Below are 21,873 nucleotides of genomic sequence, written 5' to 3'. Positions count from 1 at the left end.
GAAATCAGAAAAAACATCTTTGTCTCTAACACTTTACAAATTTGGGGCTCTCACAGACCCTAGGATCGTCCACGTCGAGAGCAAGCGCTTCCACACGGACACCTTCAAGCTCTGAGGGGATAAAAGCAGGTCATCGATAGCCTGGCTCCCTCTCTCTCTCCCACTCCTCGGCCCTCCCCAGGCTCCGGCCCCTCCTATGCAGACTTCCTAGTAGTATTTAACAGACAGCTCACTGGCTTATAACATAAATAGTCTTTTTCTTTCACCCTGTTTCTCATATTGTACAGATGTGTCTACCTTATAAGATGTGAGCTCTTGAGGGGCGATGCATGACTTGCTTTGCGGCTCTGCTACCTGCCCCCTACCCCGCGCCCCCCAGCCATGAGCAGGGAATACTTAAATGGTATTGGCGAGAGTCAAGATGACTGACTTTTCATAGTTCCCTTTGTTTCTACCCTATGACTGGGCTTCTTGCACATTCTCCACACCTCCTCTCTCCCTCACTTCAGAATCCACGTCATCACCAAGCCCTATCAGCTTTACCTCCCAGATTCCTCTCAACCCCATCTGTCAGCCGTCCCATCTCCACCACTAAGCTCTTGTCCCAGGGGACCACCATCTCTCGTCTGAATTCCTGCAGTGGCCTCCCAACTGACGTCGCAGGTTTGATTTGATTTTATATTTTTGTTTTTATGTATGTATGTATTATTTATTTATTTATTTTGCGATACGCAGACCTCTCACTGTTGTGGCCTCTCCCGTTGCGGAGCACAGGCTCCGGACGTGCAGGCTCAGCAGCCATGGCTCACGGGCCCAGCCGCTCCGCGGCATGTGGGATCTTCCCGGACCGGGGCACGAACCCGTGTCCCCTGCATCGGCAGGCAGACTCTCAACCACTGCGCCACCAGGGAAGCCCTTATCCTCTTTTATTTTCATCAAAGGCTTTACACCTTCCTGATCTTTTCTTGTTTACTTATTTGTTTTGGTAAACTTCACTGGGGGGAGGGAGCCATTTCTCCTATTTGCCATTCTTTCCCTGGCACCTAAAACAGTGCCTGCTATGTAGTAGGTGCTCAGTAAATGTTCATTGGATGAATTAATGAAGGCGTGCTCACAGGCAAGGAACTTGTGCTAGAAAAGCAGCAGTGTGAGACAAAGCGGGACAGGTGAGTGAGGGTCACACCAAGAAGGCTCTTAGTTGCCAAACTGAGTTTGGATATTATTCTCTGGGGAATGGAGTGTCTGTCATTGATGGTTTTCCAATAGAGGAGAAGCATGGTCAGCATTTGAGGAAGTTTGATTTGGCAGCCATGTGTAAGTCATATTCAAGAGAGAAAAATTAAAGACGTTGCTTCAATCCATGACATAAAGAGCTTAGTGTCTGACCCATAGTGAGTCTCCAATAAATGAATGTTATCACCAAGCACTGTGGCAGGCACTGGGAGATACAGAACAAAAAGGCAAGATCAATAAACCTTTCTACCTCAAAAGAATTCTTCCTAAACCCTAGTGTCACATTCCTTCCCTCCCCTTTTTGTCAGACTTCCATTAATATTAATATATATTATATTCTCAGGGCTGTCATGTCTAGGCTCTTTTAATCAGGCTTCCCACCTCCAGCGTGCCTCTGGCTTACATTTCACTTTCCCCGTTTCCTGTATTTTGCTGGTGCCAAGTCACGTAGCTTCTGCCTCCACACTGCCCCCACCCCCTTAATTGTAAAAGCACCACGTGCTTTCTGTAAAAATTTCCAAAAAATACAGAAGCGCCCAAAGTAAAAAAATGGAAATGCCTTGTCTTTTCCTCATTCCTTCCCACAACTTCACTCCCCGGATTTCAACTCTGTGATAATCTGGCATCCCAAATCTTGTTCCTAGCTCCTCTTTTCCATCCGCACTCCAGTATCTGAACTAAAGGCATGGTTTTTCCACCTCTTCTCTTTGATTTTTCCCTTCAGTTCAGCTTGAAAAACATTTATTGAGTGCTATGTACCAAGTCCTACACCAGACACTGGAAGTACAAAGACAAAACAGTGAAAGAGGTCCACATTTAAAAAGCTGTTGTACTTGGGCAAGTTACTTACTCTCTTTGACTTACTTCCTTATCTGTAAAATGAGGATAAGCTCAGTACCTTCTTTATGGGGTTGGATGAGGATTAATGAGATGATACATAGAATACTCTTTGCATAGTGCCTGGTACATTGTATCTGCTCTATAAATGTCAATGACAACAATGATAATGATGATAATCTTTGCCTTGGAGGAGTTTATAGGTTAATGAGGAAACTTGAAGAATAAGAATTACCTAGGTGAAGAAAGATGGGAAAATATTTTTGGAAAAGCAGAGACAAGCAGTTTAAATGAAATTAAAAGGTAAATTTAGAGAGCTGGAAGAATAAAAAGTAACAGCTTGGACTTATCCTCTAAGAATATTTCTCAAAACTACCTGCATTAGTCCTACTCGGGGGTGCTTGTTTAAAATGCAGATTTAGTGGCCCCACCTCCAGCAAATTTGGTAAATTCACACAGTGGAAATGTTGAATACATCAGGACAAATGAACAAGCTACAGTTATAAGCATTAACACAGATACACCTCAATAACTCAATATTAAGCACAAAAAATAAGACAGAAAATACATACAGTAAATGTCAAAATACAACAAAGACTAAAACAGGCAAAACCAAATATTATATTGCTTAAGTAATAAGGACACACAAACTGTAATGAAAAGAAAAGGATTTATTAATATAAAATTCAGGGTAGAGGTTAACTAGAATGGGGAAGAAGGATGCTAAGTTTCTATTTCTTAAGCTGGGTGCTGAGCGCACAGTTTCTTTTTATTATAATTCTTTAATATACATTATTTATATACTTTTTATTTACAAGATATTTCACAAGAAAAAAGCAAATAGGAAAACAGAATAGTCTTCCAGAGACTGACCTTTTCCACATTTTTTTTTTTTTTTAAATTTATTTATTTATTTAGCTGCGCCAGGTCTTAATTGCCGTGTGCGGCCCTGTGAGATCTTTAGTTGCGGCACGTGGGATCTAGTTCCCTGACCAGGGATTGAACCTGGACCCCCTGCATTGGAAGCACAGAGTCTCAACCACTGGACCACCAGGGAAGTCCCTGACCTTTTCCACTTAAACCTCGTAGAGTTGAGTTACACTAAGAAAGAAGAGAGAAAAAAATAAAAAAAGACCATCCAAAATGCCTGGGTCTGAACAGACACCTGGCCAATCTCCTCCATTTTTTCTCAATCACACACTCACACTTTCTCACTTTTCCTTCAGCTAAAAAACAAACCCTCCCTTTATGTATATCAATTAGTGCAAATGACCGTTCAGAAGATTACAAGCCCACCCTCCTATAAATAGCCAACTTCATACTGCTGTCTGAATGGAGGATGCCCTGCTATATTAATAATGCTCTTGCGAACATCCTTTTTTTTTTCCTCTCAGAAAAAAATGTTTCCACATTTTAGATTATTTCCCCAGGGTGTGAACATTTTACAGCTCTCGTTGCTTGCTGCCAAATCATCTTCCGAGTGAACTGTACCAATTTACAATGCTACCAGCAATAAATGACTACCAATTTCACCACACCCTCACCCTCAAAAAACATTTTTGCTAATTTAATAGACATGATTCTTACATCTTGTTTTAATGTACATTTCTTTATCAGTGAAGTTGAACATTTTTTCCTATGTTAGCTTCTTTATTTCTTCTGTTGTTTGTCATTCTTGTATTTAGGGTATAGGATCAGAATCAAAGAACTCCACTATTTGAGGAAGTTACTTTTTTCCTGCTCCCTTCCCTTCCCCTCCCTGCTTTATTACTTTTTTACTTCATAAATTACACATGTTCATTTTAGAAATATCAGAAAATATAATTAAGCAAACAAGAAAGGTAAAATCACCTATTACCCCACCTTCCAGAGATAATCACTACTGTTTATTGTACATCCTTTTAAACTTTTTCTCTAACAAAGATATTCACAAACATATCACATAACCTTTCTGAGCCTGTTTCCCCATCTATAAAATGAGAATACTTTTCTTCAAGTTGATAATTAAATGAGCTGGTGTATGTGAAAATGATCTATATGCTGCAGGATGTTATATAAATATAAATGCAAGTTGCTGTGCTTATTCCATAAAATACCCTTTATTCTGCCAAACAGAACGGTGACACTTTGTTCCCTGAATGTAGCCTGCCCTCTCCAGAACATGCTTCTCTCTAGAATGACTTGCTGCCTCAATTCTTCAGACTAAACAAGTATTCACTTATTTTTTTTTAATTCAATATGTAAGATATACAAAAGGGGGAATTCCCTGGTGGTCCAGTGGTCAGGACTCAGCACTTTCACTGTCATGGGCCAGGGTTCAATCCCTGGTCGGGGAATTAGGTTCCCACATGCCATGTGGTGTGGCCAGAAAAAAAAAAAGATATACAAAAGGTATAAAGAGTAGAGCAAAAGCAACCATGTACCTACCATGCAGCTTAAGAAATTTCAAAAAAGAAGGAAAGAAAGAAAAATGATTTTACACTTAAAGTTTACACCAATACACTAAAGTTTCCTGTGAACCCCTCCCCAAATATAGCCCTTCTCCAACCCATATTTCACTCTCCTGAATTTGGTATTTCTCACTCTTATGCCTTTATATTTATTTATGCTCTCTGTCTCTCTGTGTATATTTGTATGGAGATATTGATATAGATCCCTAAGCAATGTATAATATTATTTTGCATAAACTTGTTTATATTATATATGAATGAGTATCAAGGTAAGTATCCTGCACCACCCCAAATATTATGTTTGTGAGATTCATTCATGTTGGCACATATACTTAATTTCCTTGCTTTAATATTCAGTGTATAATCACAGCACAATTCATCTGTTTTCCTGATGATAGCTATTAGGTCATTTCTGGTTTTTGCTGTCACAGGTATTTCTGTGTATTTTGGTACGTCTCCTTGTGTACATAGATAGGAGTTTCTCTGGGTATACATACCTAGAAGTGAAATTCTGAAGTCACAGGCTGAGTGCATCTTTAGCTAGATATTGCCAAATTATTCTCCAAAGTGGTAGTACTAATTTCCATTCTCACCAGAAGTATATAAATATTTCCATTACTATTCTTTCTTGTCAATCTTTAGTTTTGTCAGACTTTTGAATTTTTGCAATCTGATGGGTATGAAATAACATTTCATTGTGGTTTTAACAAGCATTTCCCTGATTAGTAGGGAAGTTGAACAACTTTTACAGGTTTATTGGCTGTTGAGTGAATTCTATGTTCATAAAGTACCCATTCTTTAGCTCCCCTTTAAAACATTCCCTCTCCAGGAAATATTTCTACATCTCCTCCATCAAGCAGATGAGTTCTCCTTTGGATCTCTATAACCCTTTCCATATCTTGGGTTTCACTCACTTTTTATTCCATCTTGTACTCTCATTTGTATACTTGTCTAAAGAGCAGAGACTATGTTTAACTCAACTTTATGACCACGTTAGTACCTAAGTACAACATTTCATAAATCTTTGTTGAATCAAATCATACTCCTTCCCAGCTTATAAAATCTTAGTCTCCTGTTGTCTATAGGGGAGAGTCGAATCTCCTTAGTATAGAATTTAAGACCCTTATGTGGGCTCTGGCAACAACTTTCCTTTCCTGACTCTTCTCCTGGTATGACCCTGCCTTCTGCCCCAGATACTGGGTTCTTTGTCCACAATGAGGTCCCAGTACTCAAATGTTTGGCTTCTCTCCTTGCAGTCAGGATGGCAGGTTGATCCCACCTGTTTTAGCTGCCCATCAGATTATAAGAGAAAATCTAGGGATCCTGAAGTTAGAAGCTTGCTTTTATTAATGAGCAGGGATTTTGCCCTGAATCTGTCATTTGTGTACTAAGAGTTCATACATTTCTTTATCTAGGTGGCTTGGGTTCAAATGAAGAAAACCCAAAGCACTTAACTAAAGCACCTTAGCCTAGAGTCTAGGCCTGGATGCAGCCTGTCCTACCTCTTCAGAGTCAGAGGCATATCACAAACAGAATATATGAATACATGGCCAACCCACATTGTATTGTCCCAACTGATTCATTTTAATTCAGTAAACACTTATTATTTACCTATTACATCTAGGCTCAGTCCAAGGTGCTAGGGATACAGATATAAACATGACCGTTCTCTCGAGGAGCACATAGAGTAGTTGAAGGAGACAGACATAACAGACACGTATTTTCAATACAAAGAAGAATATGGGAGCCACAGAAGTGCTATCTTGAGAGTCAAGGAAGACTTCCTGGAGGAGATGTCACTTAGAGCAATTGGTATATGAATGAGTAGATGAATACAAGGCATTATCTTGAAATTAAACTTTCTTTAAGCTTCACGCATGAATTCTGCCACATAAGACACTCTGATTCATGGGATGTTACCAGTGATTCCTGAACTGAATAATGTGATTGGTACTTATGATTTGGAAAGCCCATCTCTGTATTGTGAGGAGGCAGTTCCAACTTGGCCATTTTCCTACCAGACTGGACATGGGTCAGTTAACTGACTGTTGTCTTAGGGAGAAACATGGCTACATATGTGTGTGTCTCTCCCATTTTTTTTCTGTGATAGTTTACATATATTTGGAGTCTCACAGTATTCTACATTGCCCTGTTCTGTAAATACAAATGGTAGTAGAAATGTCCCCAGTTTGCCTGTAATCTCATGAGAGGCCCAGGAAGATTTTTCCATACTCCACTTCTGGAGGAACCCATAGGAAAGTGGCATTCCACAAAGGAGGTGAGCATTCTGCCATCTGCATACCAATCAGAGGGAATGAGGAGTGACAAAGGAAGAGGGTATTTATAATCCCTCTCACCAAAAGGGTCTACCCATTCCCCAACCAAAAATCCGTGGTACCCAAGGAAAGAGAAGGTTATACCCTCTGCAAAGATGGGGTGTCTTTCCAAAGAGGTTCCACTTGGACAATTTTTTTTAAAAAGATTTTTTGATGTGGGCCATTTTTAAAGTCTTTGTTGAATTTGTTACAATATTGCTTCTGTTTTTGGTTTTTTGGCCGCGAGGTATGTGAGATCTTAGCTCCCTGACCAGGGATCGAACCCACACCCCCTGCATTGGAAGGCGAAGTCTTAACCACTGGATCGCCGGGGAAGTCCCCACTTGGACTTTTTGAAGCATCATGTGGCTTCTGCTCTTTGAGGAGGCTGCAGTGAAGTGAGTTAGGAAGTAAGCAGGGCACATACACACATGCACATGCCCCATACACCATACATTTTCACAATTTCCTGACTTTGTTTACATTGTTTCCCCAACTTGTGCTTTCTCATCCTTTCCACTGGCCTTCCCTGGAAGCCTTGCTTACATGACACCTCTTCTAGAAAATCTTCTTATATCACCTAGTAAAAATCAACTGTTCTCTGATCTGTACTCCCTAATCTGTCTTGATGTCTAAAAGTTCCTTGGGAGTGCTTTGCCATGTCTGGGCATCATGTTCTTGGCAAATGGGGCCTCACAAATCTCTCAACTCAGCTCACTAGGTAGCCCCTACCGTGAACAAGGATTGGCACATCAGCGCACAGTAGTGTTCATATACATGGGTTTTTAAAAAAAAATTTTATTGGAATATAGTTGATTTACAATGTTGTGTTAGTTTCTGCTGTACAGCAAAGTGAATCAGTACACATATGCGTATATCCACTCTTTTTTAGATTCTTTTCCCTTATAGATCATTACAGAGTATTGAGTAGAGTTACCTGTGCTGTACAGAAGGTTCTTATTAGTTATCTATTTTATATATAGTATATATGGGTTTTGGGTCAAACGCATTTCGAATCCTGCCTATGTCACTAGTTAGGTGTGTAATCTCTGGAAAATTAGTTAACCTTTCTGAGTCTCAGTTTCCTCATCCTTAAATTGGAGAATTCTACTATAGTTGACCCTTGAACAACTCCTAGATTAATCTTCATGTAATATATAGTCAGCCCTCAGTATCCGTGGTTCCTCAGCATCCAGGGATTCAACCAACCACCAGCCATGTAGTCCTGTAGATACTTCTGCTCAAAAGACTCATTGAATATATGGAGACAGACTTGTCAGAGCGGAGCAGAGTGCCCAGCTAGCTCATAGTTCTTCTAATGCAAAATTTTATCATCAGCATATTTGGCAATACTACCTTTGAACAACCTTATTCCCCTCTCCATACACCCAAATGTCCTAGGACATATGTATTAGTTTTCTATTGAAGTCTGAGCAAGCTTGACTGGATTTTTTGCTCAAGTCTTATAAGACCAAAGTAAAAACGTTCTCTGAACTGAGCTGTTATCTTGAGGATCTGGGGAAGAATCTGCTCCCAAGCTCATTTAAATTGTTGACAGAGTCAAAGTTCCTTGCATTTGTAGATCTGAAGTCCTTGTTTCCTTGCTGGCTGCTGGTCAGGGGTCACTCTCAGCTCTTCAAGGCTGCTCTCAGGTCCTTTCCATGTGGCCCCCTCCATCTTTAAAACTGTCAATTGCCCATCAAATCCTTCCTGTACTTTGAGCCTCTTTGACTTCTTCTGCTACCACCTAAAGAAACTCTCTGCTTTTAAAGGGCTCACGTGATTACCTGGATAATCTCCCTACCTTAAGATCAGCTGATTAGTAACCTTAATTACACCAGCAAGAGCCCTTCAAAACATTACCTAGATTAGTGTTTGAATGGATAACCAAGCATGGAATTTTGGGCATCATCTTAAAATTCTGCCTACCCCAGCATAGCTACAACCTCCTGAAAAGCTATCCCTCAAATTAATTCCTTAACATTTGATCTTTAAGAGTGATGAGAAGCTATAACCTCAGATTTTCCAGCCTTTTATAAAAGAGGCTATATGTATCAAAAGCCCTACATGTATTCATACAAGACAAAGAACCAAAGCAGTCCAAAGTGTTGCCATCTGTTCTAAGGAATCCATCCTTCTGGAAATTTTCTATATGAACTATATAAAAAGCAAATCTTAAAACTCCAACAGTAAGGATGCTACATTTGTTAACTATTCACACGGGGTTTATTTACCCAAATTTCTGTCTTTGAGAAGTTAATGATCTCTCTGGGAAGATTGACAGGTAAATAACTAATTGTAATTCTATGAGTTAAGTGCTATAATAGAGCCATATAAAGGTACACACTTCCTGGAATTTAAGATACTTTTGACTGTGGGGTACACCATCAAATTCCAACAGCTTTTTGGGACATTGAGAATATCTTATCAAATGTATATGTTTTAAAAAACTTGATTGACAGTAGCGTACATTTATCACTGGGATTACTTACTAGCCTCTTCTCTAAATCAAAGTTGGAGCCAAGCTTTTTGTGAAGAGTCTAACTCTATTTGGATCCACTTAGCCATTCCTAAAGCATGAATCCGTCATGGATTCCAGCTCTGAAAATTCTCTGATCTTTTCTGAGAAATTAGTTAAATTAACACATCTACAATGACAATTATGGTACTTTCCCAACTACTTCTCTACCTGGCAGCTGGCTAGTTGTTGTTTTTTTTTTTTTGCGGTACGCGGGCCTCTCACTGCCGTGGCCTCTCCCGCTGCGGAGCACAGGCTCCGGACGCACGGGCTCCGGACGCACAGGCTCAGCGGCCATGGCTCACGGGCCCAGCCGCTCCGTGGCATGTAGGATCCTCCCGGACCGGAGCACGAACCCGCGTTCCCCGCATCGGCAGGCGGACGCTCAACCACTGCGCCACCAGGGAAGCCCTGACTAGTTTCTTTTATTACTGGTTGTAAGACTATCCTGATTTCAGAAGTATTAAAAATGTGAAATGGGACATTTTTTTGGAAGACATATGCTTCTAAGTGTTATGGAAAATAAATGAGGAAGTGGTTAATTTTGCTTGGGGAGGAGGTGACATTTGAGTTGAGTCTGGGAAGTTGAGTAGGAGTTTCCCAGGCAGATAAGAGGCTAAAAGGTATCCCAGGCCAAGAGAAATCTCTATTATGGTGCTTATCTGAAGCTATTCTGTTAATATTGCTCCACTCCCATGAATCTGTAAGTTCGTTGAGGTCATGAACCAATTCTATCTCCAAAGCGACTCATTAGCTCATTATTTTGCCATTTAATTTTTGTTTATTTATTCATTTCATATTTACTAACTTTATTCATATATATACTTACTGACAAAATAATATTTTGAGTAGCTCATTTAGAAAGTTTGGTAAATAGAAAGAAGCAAATAAACAAATCCCACACACAAAGCCACAAATCCATTGTAATTCCCCATTTGGAGAAACCACTGTTACTATACTGGTGTATGTGCTTCAAGCCTTTTTTCTATTTATATGTACATCTATATCTATCTATATTTTTAAAGCAAAAGTGATATCATAATATATTTATTAGTTCATAATGTTATTTTCACTTAACCATAACATTTAAAATACTGATCATTGTTTGCCTACCCAGTCTCCCATTGAAGGAAATAATGCCAGCTCACAGTTTTCTATTCTTAACTTATTGATTCCCTGACCCCAGCTAATTGAACTAAAGGATTGGCATCTGATCCAAGAACAGCCCACCTGTAGGTAGTCAGAGACATACTCATGGGGTGGAAAGATGAGCTAATCCAATCAGATGCCACTGGATTATGAAATTGGGCAACTGATATCCTCAATGGAGCTGGTGGTGTAAGGATGCCATGGCCTTCCACCAAATAGAAGCCAGAGTTGCGAGGGAGCACAAAATATTAGAATGGAGGAAGCTGGTTGTCAAAGAGAGGAGGGTAGAGTAGACCTGTGGAGAAGCCGAGATGCCCAGAGCAACAGAGCCATGCCTTCAGGCTTCTGTTAGTCCTGTTTTTTCTTGCTCCAGTTCTAGTCCATATATAGCTTTATTATAAATACCTCCCTTCCAGCCTATTTTCCTCTAGAGGTAAAAAAGTGGGTCTCTGGAATTCCCTGGCTATCCAGTGGTTAGGAGTCCACACTTCCACTATAGGGGGCACAGGTTCATTCCCTGGTGGGGGAACTAAGATCCTCCATGCTGTGCGGGGCAGCAAAAAAAAAAAAAAAAAGAAAAAGAAAAGTGGGTCTCTATTCCTTGTAGCCATTCAAGCCTGACCAGAACCACAAATCATGACTTTTATGGCTGTATAGAATTCCATTGTGTGGAGTTGCCATCACTGAGTAAAAAACAAAGAAACAAAGAAAAACAACCCAGTGGCAGGCATTTAAGACATTTCCAAAGAGCATCTTCATCACTAATTTTTGCACACTAAAAAATAACTTCTTTATGATATATTCCAAGAAGTAAAATTTGTTGTTTGAAGGATGACTGCATAACACAAAGTTGGACTTCAGAAAGGTTATACCAGTTTATAGCCAAACCAGCAGTGTGTGAGAACGGTTGCTTTTTCACCCCTTTGCCAATAGTATCAATTAAAAAAACAAAAGAAAACATTGCTACTCTGATGTCAGTTATGACCTTAATGTGAATTTCTATGAAACTTGTATTTATTGACCAGGCATGTGGGTTTTGTCACTAGACAGACCTGGGTTTGAGTTCCAGCTCTGCCTCTTGCTGTGTGGCTTCAGTTGAGTTATGTAGTTCTCCATTTTCTCATCTGTAAATTGGAGATAATAATAGTTCTTTGTTGGATTATTATAAGGCTCAGATTAGAAAATAAATACAAAACACAGAGGCCAGTAAAGCCTCAGTACATTTCAGTTATTATAGTTATGAAGAATGACTTAACTTGTGACAATCAGATGAAGCTATTTGAGATATCTGAAACTCAATGGGATATTAGTTTAAATACCTGTTAGAATTGTATGGTTCTAGGAATAAGAAAGAATGCAAGAGCCCATTAGTTTCATAACCTTTATGATTAGAGAGGAAATGCATTTACACATTTGAATTTCATCCATTACAAAGGTCTTTAGAATTAAAATAAAAACATGTATATATCTTAAAAACCAAGAAATATAAAATAAAATCAAAAGATAAACTGGGTAGGATTTGCAGATTTCTAAGAGTAGTCAGAGGATGAGGTAAAGAGTTTTGAAGTCCATAACAGAATTTTAAAAGGGGCTCAAAATATCAGTTGGCGTAGTGAGAAGAATGGCTCTGAAAGTCTGTAGCTCCAGAACTTATGTTTGGTAGAAAACCTCTGATCAGGGAATTCACTGGCGGTCCAGCGGTTAGGACTCAGCGCTCTCACTGGTCAGGGAACTGAGATCGCACAAGCCGCTCGGTGTGGAGTGGTGGTGGGGGAATGACACAAACAAACAAAAAAACGTCTGATCAAGAGTAATCTTAATTAACTAGACTGAAACTGTCTTTCTTAGCAGTTCTGTGTCTTTCAATGCAGAAGCTTTAGAATTAAGCACAAAAAGGCTTTAATGGGGGTAAAAACTATGTGATTAATATGTTGGGGTTTAGAAGAAATATGTGCATATTTCACTTTTTAGGCACTTGCAATGTTTAAGAAAATTTGGCTTATTAGAGTGATGGTCTTATGACTCTTATTTTAAATGTATAATTGAGTTAGTTTTAGACTTAAGGTTTGAGTTGAAATTTTACTGCTTACACATGGAACTGGGTCATCTAAGAAAACTTTAAATTCATTATATTTGTAAGTATATTTGATTTATAAGGATTACTAAGCCTTGAGAAGATTCTAGGCTAAACACCTGAAGACATTAAAATGAAAATCTAATAGATTAAGTTTATAGACAATTTTAAATGTCGGAAGATGTTGAATTAACTAAGTTTGTGAATGGGACCAAAAATTATTCTAAGTTTCTGCAAAGTGATTGGTAAAATATGCTAGACTTATAAATAGAATAATAAAATTTGCAAGCTAAACTTAAAAGCTTAAGAAAGAACTAATTTCTGAATTTGTAACAAATCTTTGACCATTTTTTAATGGGGGTGTTTTGTTTTTACAGGTTTTCAAGTATTTCACTTTACTATTTTGAAGGAAGAATGGATAAACTGAAAATTGCTAGAGCAAACAGCCTGGAGTCAGGTTATGAAGTGGCTTATTTGGCATGGTAAGGAATTTGGACCATATCCTGAAGGAAATATTAGGAAAAGACTTTGAAAAGGAAGAACACGACCGTATTTGCACTTTAGAAAGAACACGCGGGTGACTGCGGGGAGTTGTTTGGCAGAGGGAGAACGGAGATGATGTAATCACAGTGGAGACAGACACAAAAGCTAGACACTTCAGTAATAATACCGATTGCATGTAGGGCGTGAGGAACTGAGCACTATTAATAGGATAATAACGGGAACAGGGTCAGTGTTCGACACGTTAACTTTAAAGTGTCTGCGGGATTCACAGGTTTAAAATGTCCATTACACGGCTGAAAATAATGAGTTGGGGCTTCTAGAAAGTCTGGTCTGAAATATATATTTAGGGCTCTTCAGCAGTTTAGGGTGAGCGTGGATAAAGTTATTCAGAAAGAGTGGGCAAAGAAAAAACGGAAGACGGCTGAGGACGGAATTCCATTGAGTACCAATATGTTAAGGGCAGGCCACAAGTTGCAAGGGGAAGACGCATCCCTAAAAGGGGCAAAGAGTCCTCTAAAAAGAAGAACTTGCAAAGAATAGTGGCAAGGAATCTAAGGGAAGGAAGTTTGGACAAACACAATTCTCCTGCTTTAGCATATCCACTTCTCAAATGCTAGCGGGGTTAAGCAGTTCAACTCTGGCGACTGCTGGCGAATCCGGGAGAAGGCTGCGTCCAGATTGCCAGGCTGTGCGGCCCCTTACGGGAGTTTGGGTCCTGCATGTGTCCGCAAGAAGACACTGGGCCACTTCAAAAGAGGCCTTCCTTGAGCCCTTTGGTGCAGAAGAGTTTGGCTAGGCAGGCAGGGGAAGGTAAAGTGCCCACGTTTTTTATTCCAAGCTACGGACACTGGCGGTCTTTGCGAAGAGGTGCGGATGCGACGGCCGCCGTCTAGGGCAAGGATCCAGGCCCGGGGCGGGTCTTGCCGTCGGGCGGCGCTGACAGTGAGTACAACTGGCGGGCAGGCTCCGCCTTCCTTCTTCCGCCTCCTGAGGGCGTTGCGGGCGCAGGGCGGGGCTAGGGGCGGGGTCAGGAGGCCCAGGCCCCGCCTCCTTCCGTCCGCTGCGGTCGGCGCGACAGGGCGGGGCCGCTGGGGTGGGGTCTGAGGGTGGGGCCTGCGGCGCGGGGCGGGACCACAAGGACCGGGGCAGCTCGAGCAGTCTGCAGGGGCTGCAGCCGCCGCCGCCTGCGCTTCCAAGGTTTTGCGGCTTCCTGAGCTGAGACCCGGGCTCGGCCGCCATGTCCGCAGCGGACGAGGTTGACGGACTGGGTGTGGCTCGGCCACACTATGGCTGTGAGTGTGGGCTCCGCGGCACTGGGGTCTCGGGGCGGGCTCGCTGCCTCTGAGGCGCCGTTTTCCCGGGGGCTCGCCGGGCGGGTGGGGCAGGGCTGCTGTGGGCCGCGCGGACCCGGAAGAGCCGGTGCGGCGAGGTGGCGGGCGGCGAGGCCCGCAGCCCTCGCCCTCTCGGTCTCCGAGGCGGCGGGGAGGACCCAGGCGGCCTCCCCGCCTTGTCCCGGGCGCGGCGGCTGGAGGGCCTCACCCAGCGCCTCCCGACTCCCAGCTCGACCGAGATTGAGGAGACGGCCTAGGGTGAGGTGGCAGGAGGACGGTGCAGGGCGTGTCCCGGGGACCGGAGACCCGAGACGCGGGCTCTGCTCGGGCTTCCTGGGAAGGTGCTGCCCGAGTGCTGCCTGCGAGGTAGACCCAGGGTCCAGACCTCCCCGGCCCTAGGCTAGCTGAGAGGTGCGGCCCTGGACAAGTCACTTCAGCTTTCTCGGGCTTAGTTCCCTCGTCAGGATCTCAAAAGTGAAAAAAAAAAAAAAAAACACCCCAAACCTCTGACTTCCTCATTTTCCGAACCTCATTTTCTGTCCCTGTCCTGGGACATCACTGAACTGCAGGCGGGATAGTTACCACTGGCCAAAGGAGAGTTCTTTAGAGTCTTGAGGTTTTCCGTTTTATTTTATATTCTTGCGAATGATGTTATGTTTTAGGATAATTTCACTCAGCAGTTACATGCGAGATATTGTGTCACGTTTGTGACATTAAAGATTAGTAAGAGCAGGTCCCGCTTTCAAAGAACGTTTTAATCAGAGAGGCGGGCAGGTGTATTATCTAATGATAATAAGGAGGGATAGAAATAAAGATGCCGTGTGAACTAACTAGGCTTAAACAGTAATGTGGGTGAGAAGGAGGGGCTTGGGGAAGGCAGTAGGAACACAGATAGGACCTTTGATCAGAGCCTTGCAGGATGCTGTGTAGTTTGACAGGGTAGGGTGGGGCAAGAGACAGGACGTGGAGAGAAGAGCAGGAACTAAGGTACTGAAGAGTAGAAGAGCACTGTGTGTGTTGGGAACTGAGTGGTGTGGAGTGCACAGCGGTGGGAGGGGGAGGAGGGAGAGGGAGAAGAGTTACCAAAAGTAGTTGGGACTAAATTGGGAAAGGCATTGAATGCCAACCGCAGGAGTTAGGAATTTATTCCATATCCTGGGTGCCCATTAAAGGAAGCAGATTGCTTTGAAGTTAATCTTATAGGCTCTTGAGACAGACTGTCTGGATTTGAATCCAGGCCCCATCATTTATTTATTAGCTGTGGGGCAAAGGTCAACCAGCCTCAGTTTCCTCATTTGTAAAACAGGAGTGATAATCACAGGATTGTTGTGGGACTTCCATGAAAGAATGCATGTAAAATGCATAGTACAATTACTGCCACTTAGTTCTCAATGACTGCTGGCTTTAGTGATTCATAAAAGAGTGGGAAAAAAAAGACCATGAACAGCTCTGGATTTAGAGAGAGTCTGGCAGATAGACCAGCACAAATTTGGACCAGAATCTCAAGTCAGTATTTTTCAAGTCACACTGAAATTTAGTACATGTTCATAATATTGTACTTTTAAACAAAGATTAGGATGAATATAGTTGAAACCCCATGGTTCCTGTCTTAGGAAAGTCATTGTATTGATAGTACCGCTGGCTGTCCACATGTTACCCTGACTCTCTAGGTGACTAGCAGGAATTTGATGCTATGGCATTCTTTTATCTCTCAGGAAGGGTACAGATTCTTGCGCTTACATTCTTTCTTTCATGTTTTAGCGGTCCTGGATAATGAGAGACTTACTGCAGAGGAGATGGATGAAAGGAGACGTCAGAATGTGGCTTATGAGTACCTTTGTCATTTGGAAGAAGCAAAGAGGTAAAGGTTGGCTGCAGAGAAGATTGGGAGAAGGGAGCGATCTGGTGTGAACAAAGATAAAGATCTCTGAGTATGTTGTAGGTGTGACTGTGAGAGGCAGGTAGTTTGAAGGAATAAGTAAGTACAGGTAGGATATTTTTTTCATGGGAGCAAGTAGCCTTGATGGCAGTTTATCATGAAACAGTCTGATGGGCACCTACGTATACTGAAAAATTTCCAGATTTGTGTTGTTCAGTTTTATGCTTATGGTGCATGTTTTGGGCACAACCAGCTATAGGGAAGAAAAGCAATTTTAAGGTTTGAAGTTTTTGGCCTTAATGTTTCACCAGTTATTCACTGGTTTTGATTTATATATGAATTGGGTCCATTCTCCGCTTGGTAGTGCTCTGGGTATGGGTCCATGCATTTGGCAATATTCAAAGTCTGTTTACCAAAGGCAGCGTCCTTTGCATTCTTTGTGAAGTAAATGTACAACTGCTGTTTTCTTTTTTCAGATGCTCGAAGACCTTGTGGTCTTATTCTTAGAGTGTTGATTTGCTATCAGTAGTTCATTTCTTTTGTTCTGGTGCTTGTGTTTCTTTGCAAAGTCCCAGGGTAGATAGATGTAATTACAGATCATGTATCCTATAAGTGAGCTTTTTTTTTTTTTTTTTGCGGTACGCGGGCCTCTCACTGTTGTGGCCTCTCCCGTTGCGGAGCACAGGCTCCGACGCGCAGGCCCAGCGGCCATGGCCCACGGGCCCAGCCGCTCCGAGGCATGTGGGATCCTCCCGGACCAGGGCATGAACCCATGTCCCCTACATCGGCAGGTGGACTTTCAACCACTGCACCACCAGGGAAGCCCCCTATGAGTGAGCTGTGGTGGAAAAGGCCAGCAAGGGATAATGAGAGATTTTGTGGTTAAAGTCTAATGAAAATCAAGGATGTTTCAAATGGTGCTAGTAATCAAGAGTGTTTTTTGTCTTGTTTTGTCTTTTTAGTTTTGAAAATCTTAAACGCTACAGGAAAGTCCAGAGAACAATACAATAAACATCCATGTATTCCAAAACTAGCAAATGTTAGCCCTTCAGATTTTTTCCCTTTTCTCTCAAGACACAGTTGGAGTCCCCTTTGTGCACCTCCCTGGTCCCATTCTCCTTTCCATTCCTGGGGATACCACTAACATGCATTTGGTGCATCTTCTTGAATCCGGGCTTCTTTTCTGAGCTTAAAGCCCTTCCATTAGATTGGGAGAGGGTTGTGAGGAGATTAGTGATGATTTAGGTGGAGAGAATGGTAATAACACTTGTTTTTCTAAATGGAAGTTTAGACCGAAGGAGGTGAATGTGTTAGTAGAAAGGGGGATGTTTCTCATACAAAGTTTGTAAGGATCCCGTGAACAAAAATATTAAGTCCTCTGCTACTTAAATTATGGACTAGATCTAGTTTTGGAAGGTAAACAATTTGAAAGCTGTAGCTGGTATGAGAGACCATCTTGGGCTCTGTGGAGTCTTGGTGTCTTTGTTGGGGTGACCTAGGGGTGAGAGAAAAGGGCTTCCTCCCCCTGTCAAAAGCTTTTCTGCTTTTAATATTGGGTTTCCGCAGTAAAATTCCCTTTTTTAAAGGGGGTATCTTGGCTGACATCCCCTTGCTACCACTAATTCAGTTTCACTATTATGATTATGATTATGATTATGATTATTTTTAATTTGGCCACTCCACACGGCTTGTGGGATCTTAGTTCCATGACCAGAGATCAAGCCCATGCCCTCGGCAGTGAAAACACAGAGTCCTAACCAGTGGACCACCAGGGAATTCCCCAGTTCCACTACTAATCTAGTTCAGCCATCTCATTTCAGTGAGGAAACTGAGGCCTGAGTGTCCAGAGTCTACTTGTAGTTTTCTTGATTGAAGAATAGTTTTCATCATTTTATACGATGGTTTTTAACCAGGTGTGTACATTAGAATCATCTGGGGAACTTTAAAAAAAAAAAAGGCTATCTGAGCCTTACCACAGAGATTCTGGTTCAGTAGATCTAGGCTGGAAGGTCCAGATACCTGTATATTTTAAATGCTTCTAGCGGTTCTGATGGACCCCCCGAGTAGAGAAATGAGATTGAAAACATTTTAGAACTCTACCTTATGCTAGGTTATGATAGCCTGAATAGGATGATGTCCTTTACCACATTTCCTTCTTCAAGCACTGTACTACAAGAGCACTTCATTTCCGTCTACTCCAGAGCATATTCTTTTCTGTCAGGTGTTTTTTTCCCCAGAATAGAAGAATATCCCATTTCCTTTAAAATCCATCCAGGGACCATGATCCCCTGGGACGTTTTTTCGTTGGGTGCTTCTGCATACTTAGGAAGTGACTAAGGCAGTGAGACATTTGTGATAGTCTTTATTTTCCATACTTTTGGTTATAAGGGAGAGCATAATAGCGGCATATTGTCCTAGTACAATCTGCGCTTTGGCCTCGCATCAAGGCAGTGTGCCTGGTTTATTTTATGGAGGCAATCATATAAAATCTGGATGCAGTGATATTTTTTTTTGTTTTTGTTTAAAGCTTTGATTAGAAAATCAACTTTGGAAGCACCTATTTAGACTTTACAACTAGAGAGGGCTAGGAAAAGAAGCCTGGGAATGTCATACTGAAAAAAGAAGACCGGGGTCCCTCCTGGCCACCTGATGTGGCTGTTGCCACCCCTAAAAAGTGTTCAAGGTGCACTGCAGACAAATCACATGCTCTTCCTTATTAGCTGTAACTTCAGCTCCCAGTTGTGTCTTCTACCCTGGTGAGCTGGGTTGTACCTTGTGTGCTTCTGAGGCCCCTCTTTACCCTCTAGCACAAGTCCATTTTGCCTTTTTGGATTGGCCCCATCCTGTTTCCTTCATAACCTCCACCCCTCCCAAGTTGGAGGAGTCCCAAGGTCTGGAATTTACACCCACTCCAAGGCCAGGAAGAAAGATCGAAGAGATCCAAGGGAGAAAAAGTTCCCCTCTTTAGTTCTATTTATAATACTGCTACTCCTCCCACTAAAAGCTCCACCTTATAGCACAGTGGCCCCATTGTGTATCCTAGGGCACTCCATTTTCTCCTGTACCTGTAACAGCTCTTTTGTGGGAAGAGAGGAGAGTATGTAGAGAGGGAGAGCATATAAATGTGTGCAGACAGGGAGTATAAGTAAGAGTGTATGTAGAGAAATGAGAATGTGTTGTGAATTTGTGTTTCCGTAAGAGGTTAAGCGGGAAAATTTAGGAGTGATTCTATAAAAGTATGCACTTTGGGAATGCTTGCGAAATAGAAAATATAGAGATTCTGCTTTTCTATATTGTTTGGAGAGTAGTTTAAATATGGAAATTAAGTTATTGGTCTAATGAAGTATCATCTAAGGATTCAGGGTATTATGCTAAGGGCTGCAGAGCAGACCAAGGACTTTATAAAGCAAGACATCTTAAATTATGTATTTATGCTTAAATGTGGGTTTAGTTTTATCCTTTTACCTGTTCTGATTGGACTTTACATTTGTTTTGGCTAAAGAGCAGTTGTATAGTAGAGGTAAATAGCATTTTCACTCAGTTGAAAGAGGTGAGGTTTAAATATGTGAGATATGGTAGGTGCTCAGGTCTTGGACAGGAAGAAGTAATAGAAAGATCAGGGACTTCCCTGGTGGTTAAGAATCCTCCTGCCAATGCAGGGGACACGGGTTTGAGCCCTGGTCTGGGAAGATCCCACATGCTGTGGAGCAACTGAGCCCATGCGCCACAACTACTGAGCCTGCGCTCTAGAGCCCGCAAGCCACAACTACTGAAGCCTGCGCACCTAGAGCCCGTGCTCCCCAGCAAGAGAAGCCACTGCAATGAGAGGCCTGCGCACTGCAACGAAGAGTAGCCCCTGCTTGCTGCAACTAGAGAAAGCCCAGGAGCAGCAACAAAGAACCAACACAGCCAAAAATAAATAAATAAGTAAATAAAGAAAGAAAGAAAGAAAAGAAAGATTAGAAGGTTCAGATGAAAAGAACCAAGAAGAGAACATAACAGGCAGGGCAGAAGAGGGCAGTCTGCAGAGGAGGAGAATGTATGAGTAGTACTAGAAATGGGAGAAAATTGAGTTAGGTTAAAGGTCACAGGAGGAAGGTTAATTCTAGCACTCCCCGAGTTTAATTTAGGATTCCTTCTTTCAGAGGCTTGCTGGTATGTCCTTTTGAGCCTGTCATGGGCCACCTTCCTCCTGCTCAGTGTCCATACCCCAGCTCACAGGGCAGGGCACACCCCTCCCCCCACAAGGGATGGAAAGTGAAGCCTGTGGCTGGCTGGAGACTGTCAAAAACCATGTGATGTTAACAAGAGCTTAACACTAAGTAGAGGCACTTTACCTTCTGTAATTTAGGGGAATTGAAAAAGTATCTTGGAAAGAAATCAGCTCTTGAGAACAAATTCTCTTTTGTGCGTATGTCTTTGTTGTTGGCATCGAACATTTTCCAGGATGGGTTCATCAGATCTCCTCTCCTCTAAGTGGAATCAGAATTCCAGTAACATCTGGATATATCTAGGTTGGCACACTGTGATCATGAAAAGAGAAATTAAAGACGTTTAACTAGAAGCTTGCCCACCAGCTTCTAGAATTCTCAAATGAAGGAATATCACTAAGAGATTGAGGAGAATCATTTTTAGATTGACCCAAGCTTTCCTTTTGCAGATGAGAAAACTAATCGCTTCATGAGACCCAGTATGATTAAGGGGCCACAAAAAACGTAGCTTTTTAATGGTACTTTGGGACTACAAGCTGGGTGCATTCATGTATTTATGATTATCAAGGAGAAGTATGGGGTGGGATTTATTCTTAACTCTTAAAATGGTGACATAGATGAAGATCTCTTTTTTTTTAATTTTATTTTTTTATACAGCAGGTTCTTATAGTCATCCATTTTATACACATCAGTGTATATATGTCAATCACAATCTCCCAATTAATCACACCACCACCACCCCGCCCTGCCGCTTTCCCCCTTGGTGTCCATATGCTTGTTCTCTACATGTATGTCTCAATTTCTGCCCTGCAAACTGGTTCATCTGTACCATTTTTCTGGGTTCCACATATATGCATTAATATACGATATTTGTTTTTCTCTTTCTGACTTACTTCACTCTGTGTGACAGTCTCTAGATCCATCCACGTCTCTACAAATGACCCAGTTTCGTTCCTTCTTATGGCTGAGGTATATTCCATTGTATATCTGTACCACATCTTCTTTATCCATTTATCTTTATCCATTCGTCTGTCGATGGGCATTTAGGTTGCTTCCTGGCTATTGTAAATAGTGCTGCAATGAATATTGGGGTGCATGTGTCTTTTTGAATTATGGGTTTCTCTGGGTATATGCCCAGTAGTGGGATTGCTGGGTCATATGGTAGTTCTATTTTTAGTTTTTTAAGGAACCTCCATACTGTTCTCCATAGTGGCTGTATCAATTTACATTCCCACCAATAGTGCAAGAGGGTTCCCTTTTCTCCACACCCTCTCCATTTGTTGTTTGTAGATTTTCTGATGATGCCCAATCTAACTGGTGTGAGGTGATACCTCGTTGTATACCTCATTGATTTGCATTTCTCTAATAATTA

The 21,873-nt window shown here is 41.9% G+C and overlaps 1 protein-coding gene across 1 annotated transcript in view; it reads left to right on the top strand.

Moving 5' to 3' along the window:
- The first annotated feature begins 14,228 nt into the window (after positions 1 to 14,228).
- Positions 14,229 to 21,873, top strand: part of IQGAP1 (IQ motif containing GTPase activating protein 1) — a 102,778-nt gene continuing 95,133 nt past the window's right edge. The window contains exons 1-2 of the mRNA XM_082647207.1: positions 14,229 to 14,372; positions 16,173 to 16,272. Coding sequence (XP_082503333.1) covers positions 14,318 to 14,372; positions 16,173 to 16,272 — 155 coding nt within the window. The 5' untranslated portion in view covers positions 14,229 to 14,317. The remainder of the gene's footprint in view (positions 14,373 to 16,172; positions 16,273 to 21,873) is intronic.

This window comes from Grampus griseus, assembly GCF_964374135.1.
Source record: "Grampus griseus genome assembly, chromosome: 2".
NCBI classification, from domain to species: Eukaryota; Metazoa; Chordata; class Mammalia; order Artiodactyla; family Delphinidae; genus Grampus; species Grampus griseus.
The sequence above is the reverse complement of the archived record's forward strand: the minus strand, read 5'-3'. Positions and strand labels throughout refer to the sequence as shown.